Here is a 19,013-nt window from a genome sequence, read left to right as displayed (position 1 = left end):
GATTTCTTTGAAAATGTATGGAAAATCTTTAAATGTCTAAATTGTATTACAATGCAATGCATTGATACCAAAAAAGAAAATGTGTTTTGTAATTTGTACTAATATTTAAGTATTTTTAAATGCAATTGATTGACTCAAGTACTGGGGTTGAGGAGGCTACTTTGTCCACCACTGGTGACTGGTCAGATGTTTTGTCCAAATGTTCATGGTTTTACATACAAAAACATTATTTTGAAAGATTAACTGCAATAGACTCCGGATAAGCGGTTGAAGATGGATGGATGGATGGATTAACTGCAATTCCACAACTCGCCACAAGAGGTCAGACCTGGCTCGCATTTCCTCAGGTGTGAGTTAAGTCCTTCAGGAGCAGAGATCAGAGCGTCCAGTTGTCAAGCACTGCCAGAGGAGGAGCACTGATTTACACACAGACACGGATCATTGTATATTTTTTGTTTGTTACATATTTTACAATCTTCTAGTCTTTTCATTGGACTCATAACCCCCTACTTGAAACATGGATTATATTGTTCCATATAACAATATTTAAAAGAAGACCTTTCACACTGGGTAAGCATCACAGTTGCCTTCTGTTAAGCGTTTTCACATTTTACACACTTTTATCTATATACATATATATTTTAACTTGTATGTGTTTATTTACACTGATAAAATGCTCGGAAAGAATCACAAGTGGTGAGTTTCATGCTCATTTCCAGACGTGAGAACCAGTCCACACATGTATTATATCATGCAGGTTTTCATTCAAAGACAGTGGTGTAAAAGTAACTAAGTAATGTACTGAAGTTCTCTACGTAAGTACAATTTTGAGGTACTTTTACTTTACTGGAGTATTTCCAATTTTCAGTACTCAATGCATTGCATCGAGCTTGTAGATCTGCTATTTTCAAAAGCTTTCGATACAAGTACTTTTTGCACCACTGAAGACACGCAGCTGACACTAATTGACTCCACACGTGATTGAAATTGTGTTAATCCAGAAATAGTGTTGATTTCTATGGCTGGAATGAAAAAAAAACATACCTTGGACTCTTATCATGACACATTTGAATACCTGCAGCACCCTGACTGTCTGCCTGTATATTACATTTCAGGTTTGTCTAATTTTGAACCCACAACCTGCTAGAATTTCAAGTTATTGGAGTGATAATAAATCACGTTTGCAGTGTCTGTCAGGATGAAAGACTATCCAACATCAGTACCCCTTTTAGAAGTGGAAGAAAAGAGGAAAAGTAATTGAACCCCATGAAAAACAGGAGCACAGGCGGCTTGTTTGAATCCAGATGGTTGGCATTGTAAAAGTCCAAATAAAAAACCTCTGAGGTTATTTCACTTTCTCAATGTCAGTCCAATTCAGTCCATGTCAGTCAAATTCACTCACTGTATTTATGCCCCATCCTTTTTTTTACTGGCCAACATTATTGGTTTAGATTAGATGTTGTGATTTGTTAGGATGTATTTTTCAAATGTTGCCAGGAAGTCAACTATTGTGGGACATAACACAATTGAATTGAACAGTTTCCTAAGTGTGGTCCACGGATCCCCAGGGGTCGTTGAAGGGGTTCCAGGGGCCTACAGCGAAATGAGGAGTATTACGGTAACTATATATCCACAAGTATGACCCCATGTAAGGGCATACTTCATAATAATAAAAATGTGAAAAAAGACCTTAACAAATGGGGGTCCGTTTGTGGGTCCGTGACTTACAAAAGATCCCCCTGGCATAGAATACAATACAATGAGGGCAAATGAGTGCAATTTATCTTTCCCAGTGGTGTTTAATGTGGGACCACCGCCCCTCTCTGAAACAACTGCCTTTCCCGGCATACAGGAGCTTTACCACATGTGATGTTTTTATAGCCACTCAACCACTGAGCTCTGTACTCTCAGCACATACAGTACATGCATGCTGTGCTGATTGTAGTTTCTCTTATAATCCACATATGTTCATCATACACTAGGCACCAGTGGTGGGAAAAGTACTCACATTTTTTACTTAAGTGAAAGTATCAATACGGCAATGTAGAAATACTCTGTTACAGGTAAAAGTCTGGAATTCAAAATGTACTTGTGTAAAAGTGCAAAAGTATTGGTATCAAAATGTACCTAAAGTAGAACGTACGCATTATGCAGACTGTCCCATTTCAAATGGCTGAAATGTAGAAATGTATTAGGGCTGAAGTGGTTAATGTATGTTTTGTAACAATAATTCAAATCTACAACGTAACTAGTAACTTAAGTTTTCAAATAATTGTAGTGGAGTAAAAGTATAATATTTGCCTCTGAGATGTAGAGGAGTAAAAGTTAAGAAAATTGGAAATACTCCAGTAAAGTAAAAAATATCTCAAAATTGTACTTAAGTACAGTACTTGAGTAAATGTACTTAGTTACTTTACACCACTGCTACAGTAGGTACAGTAGTTTAGCATGCTGTGTGTGTGTGTGTGTGTGTGTGTGTGTGTGTGTGTGTGTGTGTGTGTGTGTGTGTGTGTGTGTGTGTGTGTGTGTGTGTGTGTGTGTGTGTGTGTGTGTGTGTGTGACCATTACAATGACTAATGACTTCTCATATATCTTGCAACATGTTTGTGGGTGGATTGTGAAACCTTCAGGTGTCTGTCTAGACATCAAAGCGGTTGGTGGTTGCCAGGTTATTGTGGGCCTTTCTAGGCAGGCTGCAAGACGGCAGCATCATGTAACAACATACGGTATTAGGCCCCTAGGTGAAACGGAAGCTATCGTTGTTGTTGTTGACACATCACATTGCCATGGAAATATCGTCTTTGATTGAGAAAACATGTTAGTTTGCGAGGTGCGACGGGTCATTTTCAGCCCTCTTCTTCCTCAAATGCTCAAAGGTACCATGACGGCAGTAGTTGAAGGATAAGGGAGCGTTAGTCATTCACCCTTTATGCTCAGGGCTCCTTTACGTAACCAGTGTCCTCAGTGTTACTGTCCATGTACCCTGTGATCATCACATTAAGGTTAACAAGCTTTAAGTAGCGGGTTGTTGTCTCAAAGTGTAGACCGCTGGACAGTGGACACTATGAATGTTGTCACTACCGATTTCATCTCCTTGTTTGCATCTCACCACAGGAGCCAGTGTCTCAGCCCGGGGGGATGAGGCCACGACTGGAGTAGCCAACAGTGTCTCCAGTCATAACACTGAACAACTGACAGGGTAATGTCTGTGTTCTTTAAAGATCCTACTCATATAAATTCTTAAAGTCACGTGGACGATGTTCAAGGGATTTGAGATTGTTTTTGTTAAACAATAGCAAAGTGTCTCTATTTGCAGTCTGGATGTGATACTGGGTGAGGGAGAGAGCCGGTGACCTCGCTGGAAAATCTGCCATGTGTGGAGCTGCCCTGTCTGTGGATCTGCTGCTGTGCATAGTGGGAATGATCGTCTCTGCAACACAAGGTGTGGTGGGCATGTAACCTCCCTCTTCAAAATGACACCTTTTCAGGAATCAACCACTTTAAGACCACATGGTGTAGTGTCACGTAGTGTCACAACACGCCGTATCACAACTCATTGTCCGCACAATATAAGCATATATGACTAGGCTATTTTTGAGAATTTTCGCCTATATGCCCTAAATGGGGACTTAAGGGTTAATGTTGTGAAGGGGAAACGACCCCAGTGTTCGATTGCGAGAATTCGGGATAGAATTCGTTAGATTATAGTTATTGATCAGTTTGCAATGTTGTCTATATATTTTATTGTCATTGTTTACATGTATTGAGAGATGACGTGTGTGTGTGTGTGTGTGTGTGTGTGTGTGTGTGTGTGTGTGTGTGTGTGTGTGTGTGTGTGTGTGTGTGTGTGTGTGTGTGTGTGTGTGTGTGTGTGTGTGTGTGTGTGTGTGTGTGTGTGTGTGTGTGTGTGTGTGTGTGTGTGTGTGTTCGATCCTGCCTGCCTGTGTGTGTTTGATCCTGCCTGCCTGTGTGTGTGCATGCCTGTGCATATATGCATGTGTCTGTATGTATCAGGTGAGGTCACAGCTCCTGCCAGCCTGAGTGCTGTAGTGGGTCTCCCGTTCACACTCGGCTGCAACATCTCGACGGAGGCACATGACGTGGTGCGTCAGGTGCGTTGGCTCGACACGCGCGGCGAAGTCCTCCTGGTGTACAGGCCGGGCGAGCCGGTCCAGATCACCATGCAGCAGCCAGGCGTGGAGCTCGCCATGTCCGAAAATGACAGGAGCGCTATAACCATCAAGCGAGCACGACCCACTGACGAGGGCTGCTACCACTGCATGTTTGATGTTTATCCCAGTGGCATGCAGGAGGGAAAGACCTGTCTGAGAATCACCAGTGAGTTTCTCTCCTCTCTTTATCTCTCTCTCTCTCTTTGTCTCTCTTTCTCTCTGTCTCTCTCTCGCTGTCTTTCTCTCTCTCTCTCTGTCTGTCTGTCTGTCTGTCTCTCGCTGTCTCTCTCTCTCTCTGTCTTTTTATCTTTCTCTCTCTCTCGTTTCTCTACAATATGTAGGATCCATTTAACTAAAGGTTTTGTCATCCAAGGAGGCGATATACACTATATATATACTCTTAGAAAAGTGGTAGAAGTTTGGACATTTGGTGTGGTGTCACAAACTGTGTGGTTCTCACTCACTCTTCAATTAGAGAACCAATTAGAGGATTCTAACAATATCCTCCACATATAGACTTATACCAAATTTAGATATCTGTCATCAGTCTCGTCTAAGTTTGATTGCGGCTGCAGCTCACAAGTGAACTTTCGTTCTCTATTCCATGAGGGTGACTGCTCTTGAGAGATTGTTTATTATTTGTGGAAGTCATGTGCTGTAGTTCCAACGCCCTCAACTCTCTTAGTTCAGCCGATATGATCTGTCACTGACTTGGCAAGTTGTGTAGCCAGCAGGGTCAGGAGAGAATGTTCCCTCAGGCATGCCTCCCAGAAGGCCTTGAGAAACAGGAAATGGTGGGCTGAGGTCTGACTTCTCAGACCGGTGGGAGGGAAAGAGGTGAAGTTAGAATCCACCCTGCGTGTGCTGTAAGACATCCTGTTGTTATCCATAGATACACATGCGCACGCGCGCACCAGCACGCACATACATACGTCAGGTGCACACGCCCACATACATACATACTGCCATACTGACATACTGCCATCATTCACACAATCACGCATACACAGTTATTCAAATTATGTAAATTAACACACACACACACACACACACACACACACACACACACACACACACCACATTAAAAAAAAATGTGACTCTCACATGCCTTTGACAATATTTATTTATTTACTTTTTATGTTTAATATAAACAAAAAGGCATTCATACATCCCCAGAGGAAGTATGATTGTTTTGTTCAGTGTCTAATGAACGAATGAGAGACATTCATATAATGTCATCGTCGCTGGACAAATCCATGTTTTTCTCCCCCGCTGTAAGCGAATTCACATCTTTTCCTCTGGATTCCGTCTCCTCGTTTTTAACTTCATCCTTCTCCATCTGCAGCCAAAGTGGAGACTGATGGCAATCAGACCGCCGTCAGCGGGGAGCGCGTGACGCTGCCCTGCCGATACGAGCTGCCTGAGAGAGTGAAGCAGGTGCTGTGGAGGAAGACGGCCGAGCAGGGGGACACGACCAGCGTGGCCTTCTACGCCAAGCACGGACACCCGGCCGTGGAGGAGCCCTTCCGGGGGCGGATGACCCTGAGCCGCTCCCTCAGCGACACGCAGCTGAGCATCAAGCCGGTCAAGACGGAGGATGAGGGCTGCTACACCTGCGAGTTCCACACCTACCCAGAGGGCACCCGCAGCGGCACCACCTGCCTCTCCGTTTACGGTAGGTCTGTGAGAGGAGGACGACGTGGACACCCCGTGACTGAAAGGTCACAGGTTTGTGTACCGTTTTAGACACGTGTGTGTGTGTGTCAGTGTGTACTGTGTACTGTATGTCGGTGGAGAACATAACATCAAAATAATTTGATAGATATCGTCATCAGGATTATCATGATGATATCAGTGATTTTGATGATCTATAGCAGGGGTCTTCAACAGGGGGTCCAGGACCCCTAGGGGGTCCTCAGGGCTACTATAGAGGGTCCGCCAAATCTTTGTGTGATAGGATTTTTATTTTTTACATTAACCACTTCAACCTTAGCTTCCTTTTTCTGAGGAGAACCTTATCCAAAAATAGCCGATCAACAAGCTCACAGTGAGGCGTTGTGAGGTTGTAGATCGGCTATTTTTGGAAAAGAGGTGTAGAGGGAAAGGGGGAAAAAAAGAGCAGACCAAGTAAAAAAAAAAAAAGTTTAATCTGAAACACAATTTTATACAATATACTGTAGAGGGGGTCCCTGCTTCATCTCTCTCTCAGCTAGGGGGTCCTTGGCCTGAAAAACTATGAAGACCCCTGATCTATAGTGATCTAATTATTCTTAGATTATTTACTGAAATCACAACACAAAATCATAGATGAAAATAATTTCTGCCACCTGAGATTAAAGAATGTGTGGATACTCCAAGTCGACCAAATGCATTCAGGGTGGAATATGTAACTATTTTCTTACTGCCTGGGGTTAGTAAAGTGTCACATATCTTTGTACTGTCCCTCTCTGACAGTGTTTTCCGGATGATCTTGACTCACAGATGATAAAAAAGCAGGAAGGAAATGCTGCGAATTTAGTGAGATGTGTCTGTGTGTTACTGTTTGTGTTTGTGCGCATATCTCTGTGTCTCTGTCTCTCTCCGCACACGCGTGTGTATACATTCGCACAGATATGTTTCCACATGTGTCTGTATGTACAGTATGTGTGCATACATACAGTATGTGTCTGTGTGCATGCACCAGATTTGGAACAGGAAAGGGAGGGGCTGTGTATAAACAATCCCCAGCCGGCCATGAGGCTACGGTGCGGCTTATTAAACTGCTGCTCTGACCTGCTGGAGACACTGCATTGAGCCGTGTGTCCCAACACAGCACTTAACCCCGAGCCCTCTGCACTTCCACTGCTGCCACTGTGCTACAGATAAGAATAAAGAAACTTAAAGGACCAGTCCCGCAGTCATTTGAAGTGTCACAATAAAATACATAGTTTATTTTTTACATTTCACCAACAGACTATCAGTTTCTGGTTTAAATAAACATACACAATGCAAGACTATATATTTATAGTTGCACAATAGGAGTGGTAGAAAGTTCTGATATGTATTAGCATTTACATTTTATGTTTAGGAACACTGGTGAATTGTATGCAACATGGAGTGTTCTAATTAGTTCCAAATGACACTGCTTTTATAGAAAAACATATTTTTCCACATATAGTACCAATGCTTGTATGCATACTGAATACACGCCTCATGAGGCAATGAGATTACATTCAATATAAGTCTATGATTGATGGATTTTCTTAATGATATGTAGACAAATGTTTGTTGATTGGACAGCTTTTCTGACAACGTCGTCCTACGTTGTCGATGCTGCAGTCTCTCTCAGACTCTTTAGCATTCCAAGTTTCCCTAATCTAAACTGATAGAGTGCTCTTTCTCTTCTGTATCAAGACCTAAACCTGTGAAAAATACAGACCCAACAACAGCCAACGTAGTTTGTTGTTTGTGTTTTATTTAGTTTTGTATATTTGGATTGCATGAACCCATCAATCATACAAATATGTTGGTTAGAAACAATAGAAGATGAAACAAAAAAAAGTCCTGAACTTATTTTTGTGGTCCACTCCTCTCACAAACAAGGTGTGTGTGTGTGTGTGTGTGTGTGTGTGTGTGTGTGTGTGTGTGTGTGTGTGTGTGTGTGTGTGTGTGTGTGTGTGTGTGTGTGTGTGTGTGTGTGTGTGTGTGTGTGTGTGTGTGTGTGTGTGTGTGTGTGTGTGTGTGTGTGTGTGTGTGTGTGTGTGTGTGTGTGTGTGTGTGTGTGTGTGTGTGTGTGTGTGTGTGTGCGCGCGCGCGCAGAGTGATAATGCAGGCTGAGGAAGGAATGTCATGGAGGGGAAAGGGGTGATTAATTTGTATGAAAGCCCAGGGGATGAGTGGTTCACTGTTGTCCTAGACACAAGCCCTCTCTGTGTGTGTGCGGGCGTGCATGCATGCATGTGTTGTGTTGCATGCTTGGGTGTATGCACGCACTAATGCATTCCTCTCCTGTCTACTATGACCAAAACCCTTGACTCAAACACACACACATGCAAACACAGACAACATAAAAGCAGTTCTTCCGCTGCTGTCTGGTTGAACAGGGTCTCTTTTCCACTTAAGTTTGTCCAGAAAGGGCATGTGTCACAGTGTCTGGCGGGCAGACGGAGTGACGGACGGACGGACGGACAGACAGTGAGCTCTGTGTTTTCATTCATGCCTTTACGTCATGAAGGCAGAGGAACATGTCTGTCGGCTGAGAACAGTAAATGACTTTGTCATATACTCGGCTTTAGTTCAGTTTTACATATTTTACTATGAGAACATGCAGAATGTTTCTCACTGTAAGCGTGAATGATGATGGGGGCCCAAACAAGAACACACTTGTTATGCTATTTTATACTATACCGATCTATAAGCTCAGCATGCATCATATCGCGGTGCGTTGAGAGCTTGTAGATCTGCTATATTTTTAAAGATTGTAAAATAAAAGGAGCAACCAAATCTATATATACCTGTGTACATGAATCCAAATCCTAACTATAAATCTCTTTCCTCTGCCCTAGTGCTACCCAAACCAGAGTTGACCACCGTGACCTTACCCTCCGGGGTCATCGAGGCCAACTGCACGGCCCAGTCGCGTCCGGCGGCCGAGCTGACGTGGAACGTGGAGGGTGAGAACCGGACGCTGGGACCACCCATCTCCTCCGCCTATGAACAGGGGGATGGAACCACCCTGGTGACCAGCACCCTGCTCTTCCACGCCGGGCCTCTCAGCGACCTGGCAGTCAAATGCATCGTTCACCATCAGGGCCTGGAGAAACCCATCTCTGTGGCTCTCAATACTAACGGTGAGGGGCTGTAATGACGCAGCTTGTTTTTTTTATTATATTTTGGGGTCTTTTTCTGCCTGCCTTGATATTCCACAGTGAAGATTGACAAGAAACATGGAGAGAGTCAGGGAGGGACATGCAGCAAAGACCGGGCTCAGGAATCTGAACCTGGGACTCACTTTTCATACTTGGTTGCACATCACAACGGCAAACATTCACCTATTGCAGATGATATATGGCATTTGTATGTATTTTATAAGTATCAGTTCCAGAAACTGCATGTTGACCTGGCTCTAAAAATTGTCCATCTGTGTTGAGATTTTGCTAGCATGAGTATATCTTGTACTTGACACTAACCTCTTATGTCATGTTGTTTCCATCTGGAGTTGAGGAATGAAAGGTTCTGCTCCCATACAAGTGGATTCTCAGCTATTTTAGTCCTGGGTCATTGTGGTTTGCTAATGTTACAGTGTTACAGTGTAAGAATAGAAAGAATAACGGTTTTTAATGTCATAGGAAAAGCACTATTGCCAAACAGGCATGTTATGTTTGGGTTCCTTCACTGTGTAGGTAGAAGACTACCAGTAACACTTCTACAACTAACAACAGTGTGTGTGTGTGTGTGTGTGTGTGTGTGTGTGTGTGTGTGTGTGTGTGTGTGTGTGTGTGTGTGTGTGTGTGTGTGTGTGTGTGTGTGTGTGTGTGTGTGTGTGTGTGTGTGTGTGTGTGTGTGTGTGTGTGTGTGTGTGTGTGTGTGTGTGTGTGTGTGTTGCAGTGGGACCAGCGTTAGTCGTCCTTCTGTCGGTGTGTGGTATAGCAGCCGTCCTCCTGCTGTGTCTGTGTGTTTGTCTCTGCAAGTGTTTCATCTGCACCGATGGTAAGTTGTCAATCTTACACAACCTGCCAAAATTGAGATACAGGAATACATACCAAATAACACAAAATGCCACTTGTTACAGTTCATAATAGCACATAACACATAACAAAATAGAATTAACTTTCTGCACCACAACAATAATACAGAAAATACTATCTCAGTATCTTGGGGGGGAAACACTTAACATGTATTTACAGTAGTTACAATGTGACCTATGATGTTGGCCAAGTTGTAAGTGTCTTGTCATCACTCATGATATACCGTATAGTTTTATCTGTTGTACAGTATAAACACTGCAGAGCAAATCCTCTGAGATTTCTGGTTTTGGCTTATTTTTTGCTTTAAAAAAAGCTTCAAGTTGAGAAAGTCCACATGAAGTACTGTAGGAACGAGAAATGTGTCATGGGATGTCAAAAGAGGTTGAAGTTCAGTGCAGTGTGTGCCTGTGCCAGACTAACAGTAAAAGAGAGAGTGACGTGACCGTCCGTGTGAAAACATATACATATAAAATCTCACACTTGTTTGATAGTAGACTCAAGGGGGCAACTTGTAGGAAAAACACGGCCTCTTTCCACCGCGCAGAGTGAGATGGGGGCACGGACCGACACCGTGTGTGTGTCACCGTCGCTCGCTTGACTCCCCTTAACACCTCTCCACACCTTCCCCACAATCCTGTCCACTTGGTTGGAGGTGTCATGGAGACAGCCTGGTGCCAGTAGTGTACACTGGTGTGTGGAGCACAGCCCAGATTGTTCTGCCCACCCAGTCTGTCCACGTACAACACACCTAAGGAAAACAAACCTACTGTAACACGCCATTGAAAGCACATTTGGCCAACGCTGGCATTTTCGTTGGCCAAAGACTAGTCGTGCCAGCAAAAGAACAACACAGAGTTGAAGGTCTTGCGGAATTGGGGTCAGGATTGTCCCACGGGTGTTTACTTATCTCCTGTTCACTCTGAAGAATATTTAAAGGACCATACCGGCGCCATTGTCTACAATTTAGCCATTGTCTACAATTTACAATTTAGGCTTAGTAGACGCTCTTATCCAGAGTGAATTACAAGTGTGAGATCTATTTAAAGCTTTGGCCATATATCATACTGTACATAACAGACCATTTCTGTTAATGGCTTTATTTTTAAGTTTTGGCAGTTGTTTCAAATGTCTCCAAAGTCATTAAAACGTTACTGAACTTTCCTGAATAATTGAGTCAGTGTTGGTAGACATCGTTGTGTGGTAATAAGTTATGAACTTATATATTGTGTGAATCACTCTTTTCGGCTAGACTTTCAAAATCAATCTACACTTCTAAATGCGTTAGAAAAAAATATATATATATATTTTTTAATTATAATTGTGCAATGACATTTTCTGTGGGACTCTTTTATCTCAAACATATTTCAAGCCTGTGCAAGTTCATTTTCATGTTGTACTGCAATGAATGTAATCCAATGGCTTCCTCAAAAATTCAACAAACCACAATGCCTTGGAAAAGGGTCAACAGTAGTGTCTAGTATAACTTCAAGTCATAGTCAGTGGGCTAAACATGCCAGACCACAGTATTCTCCTTGAAGTACGATGTCAGTCTTCTGCCAGCCAGATTGACCACAGTCTGAGGAAAAGGTACTGGGTGTTGTAATAACTGGGGTGTGAATCTTTTTTTTATACTCAATACAATGTATCTAGTAGTAATTTGAAATTGCTTCATTAAAGTGAGCTGTTGTATTTATAGTTCAACAGTGATTGGGTGCACTTGCAGTGCCTCAGGTTTATACTCAAACCCTCAAGTGTCATGAAATATCTTAAATATAGTAAATGTTGTCTTCAATCAGAAACTCAAACCCTGGGTCTAAATTTGAGTTTCCTCATTCATGTTGCTCTTTCTTATCAGTGTTTTCTTAAACACTGAGAAAGTCGAGGGGCGGTCGTTGGTCGACTTAATTCACAGACGTCTGAGGGATGGGAGTTAAATGGCGCTCCGATACACAAGCTTTTCCTTCATTCCTAAATTTCCATGTCACTGTGGAGGCTCCAAAAGCAACATCCGCCAACAAGTGCCAGAGATTAAAAGAAAAAAAAGGTCATTATGTGCTCCAACTCTTAATCACTGTGTTGGTTTTAGAGTGTTTTGCTTTGTGCTTCTCGCGTTCCGCATGAGACACCCAAGGACGTTCTTTACAGTCCAAGCATTGTGCTTGAGTGTGATTTATTGTTGTGTTGGGCTGTACGTGGTTTGTTAAGAGTTACTGTCACATCTTATGTGTGGGATAGTTTGAATACACTACAGCAGTTTCAGTGGATACATCCTGACAAATTAGTCCATGAGCCAGAGCCCCAAAATTGAGCAATGATTATCGAAAGAGTGGGCAAAACCAAACCTATATTAAATTGTTCATAGGGTCAATACGAGTAAATAAATATATGATAACCTCTCCACAGGACCAGCTTTTTCATGGTTATCACACATTTTGTAATTTTCCCCATACGTACATGACAGGTGAAAAAATGCCAAAATTTAAAAAAGAGTTATCATAATGAAACTTCCTGAGTTGATTACTTACATGAAGACAATGATTTATCGTATTACAAGTTTTCTGAAATTGTATATTTAAATATGCAAATTAGGCATTAGGAAAATATGCCCAAATTTGCATAACTTTCCAGAATCAACATTGGAACATTGGACAAAGCCAGAGTCAACATGCTTATTTCATTTTGTTAAGATGTTGGAGGCAAAGGTTTTTAACGAGGGAATATTCAATATCTGGCTCAATTTTGGGGCTCTGGCTCATGGACTAAATGCCTAATTTGCATATTTAAATATACAATTTCAGAAAACTTGTAATACGATAAATCATTGTCTTCATGTAAGTAATCAACTCAGGAAGTTTCATTATGATAACTCTTTTTTAAATTTTGTAATTTTTTCACCTGTCATGTACGTATGGGGAAAATGACAAAATGTGTGATAACCATGAAAAAGCTGCTCCTGTGGAGAGGTTATCATATATTTATTTACTCGTATTGACCCTATGAACAATTTAATATAGGTTTGGTTTTGCCCACTCTTTCGATAATGAAATCTTGTCTGGCTCATGGACAATGGTGGGATTCAGAAATACTTTCTTGTCAGGAATTTGAGCCGTCATTGCTGCTATTCTTGGCTTCACCCATGTGGAAAATATAGACTACGAGTTTGTCATTTTCCCTGATAAACAGTATATTGTCTCTCCCATTCAGTTCTCTACTCATGCAGCTGACCAGTGTGTGGACGTGGTTACCTTAATGTTGTCGTAGACACTATTTTCATATCGTAGCATAAATGTTGTTCAGTGTGATATGGTCAAAGACGGCCGTCTACATGCTGATCCACACTGTCGTGGTTGCGGTCGAGTTCTGGCAATCACCAGACCATGTCTTGAGCTGCGGCGATAGTTAATGTCAGACCCTTATATATTGTTAGCGTTAACAGAAAGTACTAACTTTACCCAAAAGATAACTGCAGCAATTTTACCAACATCATCTGTTAACGCACAGGGAATCAATGACTATCTGCTAGTCTATGTGCGGGCAATTTTGTGTAGAAATGGCTGCAGATATTATCAGCTCCCGTTGGAGAATTGCCAACCCATGTTGTCCTCTTTTGCCAAGCCAAGACAGCGTCCAACTTATAATTTTTTTTTTTTGTTTTGTTTTGTTTTCCAAAGGCAAAATATTACCCCGGCATTCCATGGCTAATATAGGTTGTTGTCTCGTCGCACAGGTAGACTCACTCAGCTCAGGCCGTCTGACAAGTTGGATGATCATGACCTCACCCTTTTCCCATTACACAGTGTGACATGTCAAGAACGCGTAAGACGGACAAAAATGGTGCAATGTGCAAGTGCCATTACATCTCTCCTCCTTTTCATCAACCCCCCCATTCTCTCCTCCCCTCTCTCCCTGCATCACTTTCTCATGATTCTCCTGATCTCCTCACTTCTCCACTCTTCTCCTCCATTTCCCTCCCTTTTTCCTTCGCTGTGGGAGTCCTGAGCAGAATAACAAGTGTCTCTGCCGATTGTCCTCTGCGAGCCTAGCACCCAGCAGAAAAGAGCCAGTCTCCCAGTGCTAATGCTGTCATTTTGGAGGAAGACAAATATTTGGGCTTTGGAAGGGGGGTGCAGTAGTGGTGATAACGGAGAGGGGTCCATGCTCACAGTCTGTACTGTACACAGTGACACAGACACACTCAATGTATCTTTCTCTCTCAAGCACTCAAACTCTAGTCGAAGTTTCCATGAGCATGTTGCCTCTTCCGTGTGTGTGTGTGTGTGTGTGTGTGTGTGTGTGTGTGTGTGTGTGTGTGTGTGTGTGTGTGTGTGTGTGTGTGTGTGTGTGTGTGTGTGTGTGTGTGTGTGTGTGTGTGTGTGTGTGTGTGTGTGTGTGAGAGAGAAAGGGGAATGTAAAGCACATTGTAATGGTCTTTGAATAAAGGCGCTATAGAAAATGCAGGCTAAATGGGCTAAATCTTAGCCCTTCTGGCCTTGGACCAAATCTCACTAGCACCCTCTCCACTGTTTCTCTCACTGAGCTTTCCTACAGTCTGAAACATGTGTGCCAGTAGCTGACTGGTTTGTGCATTGACAACATAACCACGATGTCCCTGATTTGAGTCTGACTGGAGTACGGACATCTCTCCCTCAACTCTCCCATTAGCTTTTCTGTCTCTCTACACTGTCCTGTCTAAATTAAGTAAAACATCTGAAAACACTTGCAAGAAAGGAAAAAAAATCACTATAGATGAGTAGTTCCCAACTCCTCCGTCCTACCAGATCTTACTGGCCCCTGATTAGAGAATTACAAGGACACTAGGAAAATGTCATTAACATCCTGGTAGGATGGAATACCGGCAGTACCAGCGGTCCAGAGGACCTGAGTTGGGAACCACTTATTTAGACTATTGCAATGTAGATCGCCTCAGTCAGTCTGTCAACAGTTGGAAGAGTTGTGATGTCTGCGGCGAGCGTGGAGCCACAACCCAGGCCACACGTAGGCTTCTGTGGTTCCTACTGTAGCAGTGGGTGAACCCTGCCTCTGCTTGCCTGCAGTGCAGTTGGGAAATAGGACAGGAGGACCAACTGGGGTTGTTCCAGTAAAAAACTCCTAGGATCTATTTGTGTCTCCGCTGTGTTCTTGTATGTTTCTATAATGGGGTCCATGTGATATCCATGCGACTACATACATTTCACTGTCACATACAGACATTGTCAGACACACGGCCACGCCACAGTGGTGAGAAGTTCAACACTGATAAGAAATGCATTCTTTTTTTCTGAAACAAAAAATAAACATTTTTTTTTAAATCTGTAAAACCACAGGAAGTGAGGGGAGTAGCCTCATACTGCCTGGCATGGAAACCCTTTCAGAACAATTCAACAGTGAGACAGGGCAGGAGGGGCGACCCTGACAAGACAATGTGGTAAAAGGATCTGAGAAATGAATGGAAGTTTACTTTTTCTCTTGAGTCACCCAAATCAACCACGCAACATACATACAATAGCACTTGTTGAAAGATTCTATGTCAACACAGATAGGAGAAACATCTGTTAAATACAAAGATCTTTGAAAGAGGCTGTTACCACATAATCTGTCAAGAACATTTACACAATAAAATCCAGACTGTTAATTTAACTCTTAAGGGTACACTTTCAGAGTGAGCTTGTAGATCGGTTATTTTCGACATTAGAGGTTCGGGCCACTATGCAGCCCTCACATCTAGAGTTCAGGCCGCTACCCTGCCCTCACACCTACGTTGCACCGCCGAGCCGGCTGATATGCCCATATATGGAGATCTCTGTACCTGCTAGTCCTTGTCCCTTTTATGCCCATATATGGAGAACTCTTTATCTGTAAGTCCATGTCCCTTTATGCCCATATATGGAGATCCCTGATGTCATCAGTATATGCACATATATGGGCATGCCCCCTTTTGTGCCCATATATGGAGCTGACTAATGTGTTTGCGCCTGATGCCATGACGACACATTGAGGTTAGACAACACACCATAATTGGGCATAGCTGCTCTGGGAACTCCTTATATGGTTATGGCTGAGTCATGGTGACATGAGGGTGATGACGTGGTCCGTCCGCCTGCCTGCCCCCCTTAAGCCAATTTTAATAAAGGATAGGATACGACAATATCATTATGATAGTATAGGTATAAGTATTTTGCAGCATGGAAAGAAACAGAAACAGAATTATAAACATATTTTTATAAAGGAATATAGTCAGAGAAATTCTTGAGTATTTCTTTAGAAGTTCCTTTTTGAGGTGGTTTATACGGTCTCTCCTGCCATACAGCTGGTTCAGCTCCTACTACACTCCTGTAATTGCTTTTAGCTACACATGTTGAGTGTCGTTTAGCGGTACGTATTCAAGCGAACTACCACTAAATAACTCACGTTGCTGCCACATGTACACAGAGGTGTGACTGGGCCCTTTGGTTTGGCTGAGGAATTCCCGTTATGCCTTGATGCATGTGGTCTGTGTGGGTTTGAGGTGTGTGTGTGTGTGTGGGGCACACATGTACCCACATGTGCCAAAGTTAATTACTCAGTATCTCTAAATAACAGTGAGTGACTTTGTAAAGTGCAAATTACATTTAAGAGTAGTAGGTGCCTCTATTTTCCTGCGTACACAGAAATTCTGCTGAATCCAGAGCCAGATATGTTGCACACACGCACACACATACGCACACACACTGCACTGATGAAATATCATGGGCACCCGGTCCGGAAAAGGGTGCCACTGCCTGGAAGGACACAGGTTGGACAGGACATGGGTATGGACTGCAGATAGTGTATAATCTCAAGTGGTGGTCTTGGAGCAGGGCTGCAGAATTGTTGGACGACTGACAGACAGACCGACCCACCCACCCACCCAGCCACTCACTCACTCACTCTGCCTCACTCTCTCCCTCATCTTTTCTGCTTGTCACACACACACATTGAATCTCTGTTTCTCTTTCATATGTGTCCTCTCCTGCCCCCTGTCCTCCGTCCCATTCCAGACTGAGCGGTGTTGTTCCCGCCCGGTGACCCAGCCTGCCCGCCTGTCTGTCTGCTTTGATGGCTGTCCAGCAGCACAGCTCATGTTGTCCTGACCTAGCTGCTCACTACCATGGCCTCAGCAGAACAGTCCAGAACAACAGAACCTGTCAACCCCCAACGCTTTTGGTTCCCAGCTATGGGTGTTCGAGTCTGGTCACACAAGCTCCTACAATCATCTGCAGCTGAGTTGTAAACACAAATGTCCATGCAAATGTTCTAATGCTAATGTTATTAATCGACCAAGCACTTGTGTTGTTCAGGTATGTAGCTTTTGTGCGTATTTTAAACTGGGTGAGAGGACCTAGAGACTGGCAGAGAAAACAATAGTAAAAGCTAAAATAACAGCACTCCTAGTGTTACATTTTAGAGTTACAGTTAATTACTTGCGTAATTCAGTTATGCGTGGATTTGTTTTATGTTATACACTTCCTTGAATGATAAAGTGGTCAGTGAGAGAGGGGAGATATAGTAGGTGAGGTATGTTGCGTTAGTAACATTTGCACGTAAGCTGTAGACCGTTTTAATCTGCAGACTGGAATAAGTTGCAGAATGGTTTAAATTGCAGAATGGTTTAAATTGCAGACTTAATCTGCAGACTGGTTCTAGTGGCGATGTTATGTTTGCTGTTTCAAGATTTGTTGGGCATGTTATGTTTGGGTTACTTTACTGTGTAGGTAGAAGATTACCAGTAACCCTTCTATAACAAACTTGTGTGTGTGTGTGTGTGTGTGTGTGTGTGTGTGTGTGTGTGTGTGTGTGTGTGTGTGTGTGTGTGTGTGTGTGTGTGTGTGTGTGTGTGTGTGTGTGTGTGTGTGTGTGTTGTACATTATTTACAGTATTGAACTGTAGGGATTCAGTGTTAAAATGTAATTACGATTTATAAAGACATCAGTATGACATAACTCACTGTGAAGCTCATTCTGTTCACTGAGTGTGTGGTAATTTCTCCAGGATGGTAGATTTGGAGCCAACTAAAATGAATGATCAATAGGACACAATCAAGACAAAGTACATTACTTTATAAAAGTAATCTATAAAGGTAGGACACTTAAATGCTTAGATTCAAAACAGTGCTAGTACTTTTCATAATTGTATCATTATTGGATAGAATTGACTGGATGATTTAATTATGATTTTTGGAAAGTTGGGGACAGCAACTTTCTGATTTATAATCTACCACACAAACATGTCTGAAAAATATATACAAATCAAGTCAAAAGCTATCTAAAACACTTTTGTAATATTAAGATAAGAGTTGGATATTATGTCAGAGCTGGCTCGTGCACCATTGTTGTGAGTGGGTGCTACCAAACACTGTTATTTTATACATGACTCGTGTCACGTTTGGATGGTTTATATTAGTACATATTGCGTTGAAGTTTTACAAACCTGTGTTTTATAACACTACACTCAGTGATGTATTGGAACTGACACGTTTTTTTAACAATACAAAGGAAACTCATTCACCCAGTCCACTTCCACAACCGGCCACGGTCCATGACTGCCATTGTTAAAACTTCTGGCCCCTATGAACGGCAAAGCTTTGTGGACAAAAAAAAAACCTCATCATGAATGATATTGTACACAGTAAAATCCTCAGTGTTAAATGTACGGGTCCATTTGGTTACATTTGTACACTAAATTCCATTGAGTTACAAATGGATAAATGAACACTGAGGATTTTACTGTGCATGATGTACGTCACTTCATCGTGTTAAACGGTTAAAGTTCCAAAATAGTCTTGCACATAAACACACGCCCAGTTTCACACTTATAGTCCCAGGTGATTTAGGAGTCAGCCAAGGGTCAGTGAGGAACGTGGTTGCAAAATAAACTGCTCACAGTGGTGGAAAGTAGGTTATTACATTTACTCAATTACTGTACTTAAATACAATTTTAAGCCACTTCCATTTTTGATACTTTAAATACTTCTACTCCACTACATCTCAGAGGCAAAATATGCAGATGTTTACTCCACTGCAATAACTAGTAATGTTAGTACTTTTACTCCAGTAAACGTTTGAATGCATGACTACTACTTTTTAACAGTATTGTTACT

General features: G+C 42.4%; 1 protein-coding gene across 1 annotated transcript; it reads left to right on the top strand.

Annotated features, from left to right (window-relative positions):
- The first annotated feature begins 368 nt into the window (after positions 1–368).
- LOC308080121 (OX-2 membrane glycoprotein-like) lies at positions 369–17,936 on the top strand. The gene is made up of 8 exons (XM_080421873.1): positions 369–570; positions 3,115–3,199; positions 3,317–3,442; positions 4,015–4,338; positions 5,518–5,847; positions 8,717–9,001; positions 9,759–9,860; positions 16,915–17,936. The coding sequence occupies exons 3-8, from the start codon at positions 3,373–3,375 to the stop codon at positions 16,917–16,919; spliced, it is 1,116 nt and encodes a 371-aa protein (XP_080277999.1). The 5' UTR covers positions 369–570; positions 3,115–3,199; positions 3,317–3,372; the 3' UTR covers positions 16,920–17,936.
- Positions 17,937–19,013: the final 1,077 nt, after the last annotated feature.

This window comes from Gymnoscopelus braueri, assembly GCF_963280865.1.
Source record: "Gymnoscopelus braueri genome assembly, chromosome: 24".
NCBI classification, from domain to species: Eukaryota; Metazoa; Chordata; class Actinopteri; order Myctophiformes; family Myctophidae; genus Gymnoscopelus; species Gymnoscopelus braueri.
Note: the sequence above shows the minus strand (reverse complement) of the source record. Positions and strands in the feature narration are given on the sequence as shown.

Bases quoted from the DNA above. Each gene is read 5' to 3' on its own strand.
- LOC308080121 (XM_080421873.1), top strand. From the start codon at position 3,373: ATGTGTGGAGCTGCCCTGTCTGTGGATCTGCTGCTGTGCATAGTGGGA. The intron at 4,339-5,517 runs GTGAGTTTCTCT...CTCCATCTGCAG, and splicing joins GACCTGTCTGAGAATCACCA to CCAAAGTGGAGACTGATGGC. The intron at 9,002-9,758 runs GTGAGGGGCTGT...TGTGTGTTGCAG, and splicing joins TGTGGCTCTCAATACTAACG to TGGGACCAGCGTTAGTCGTC.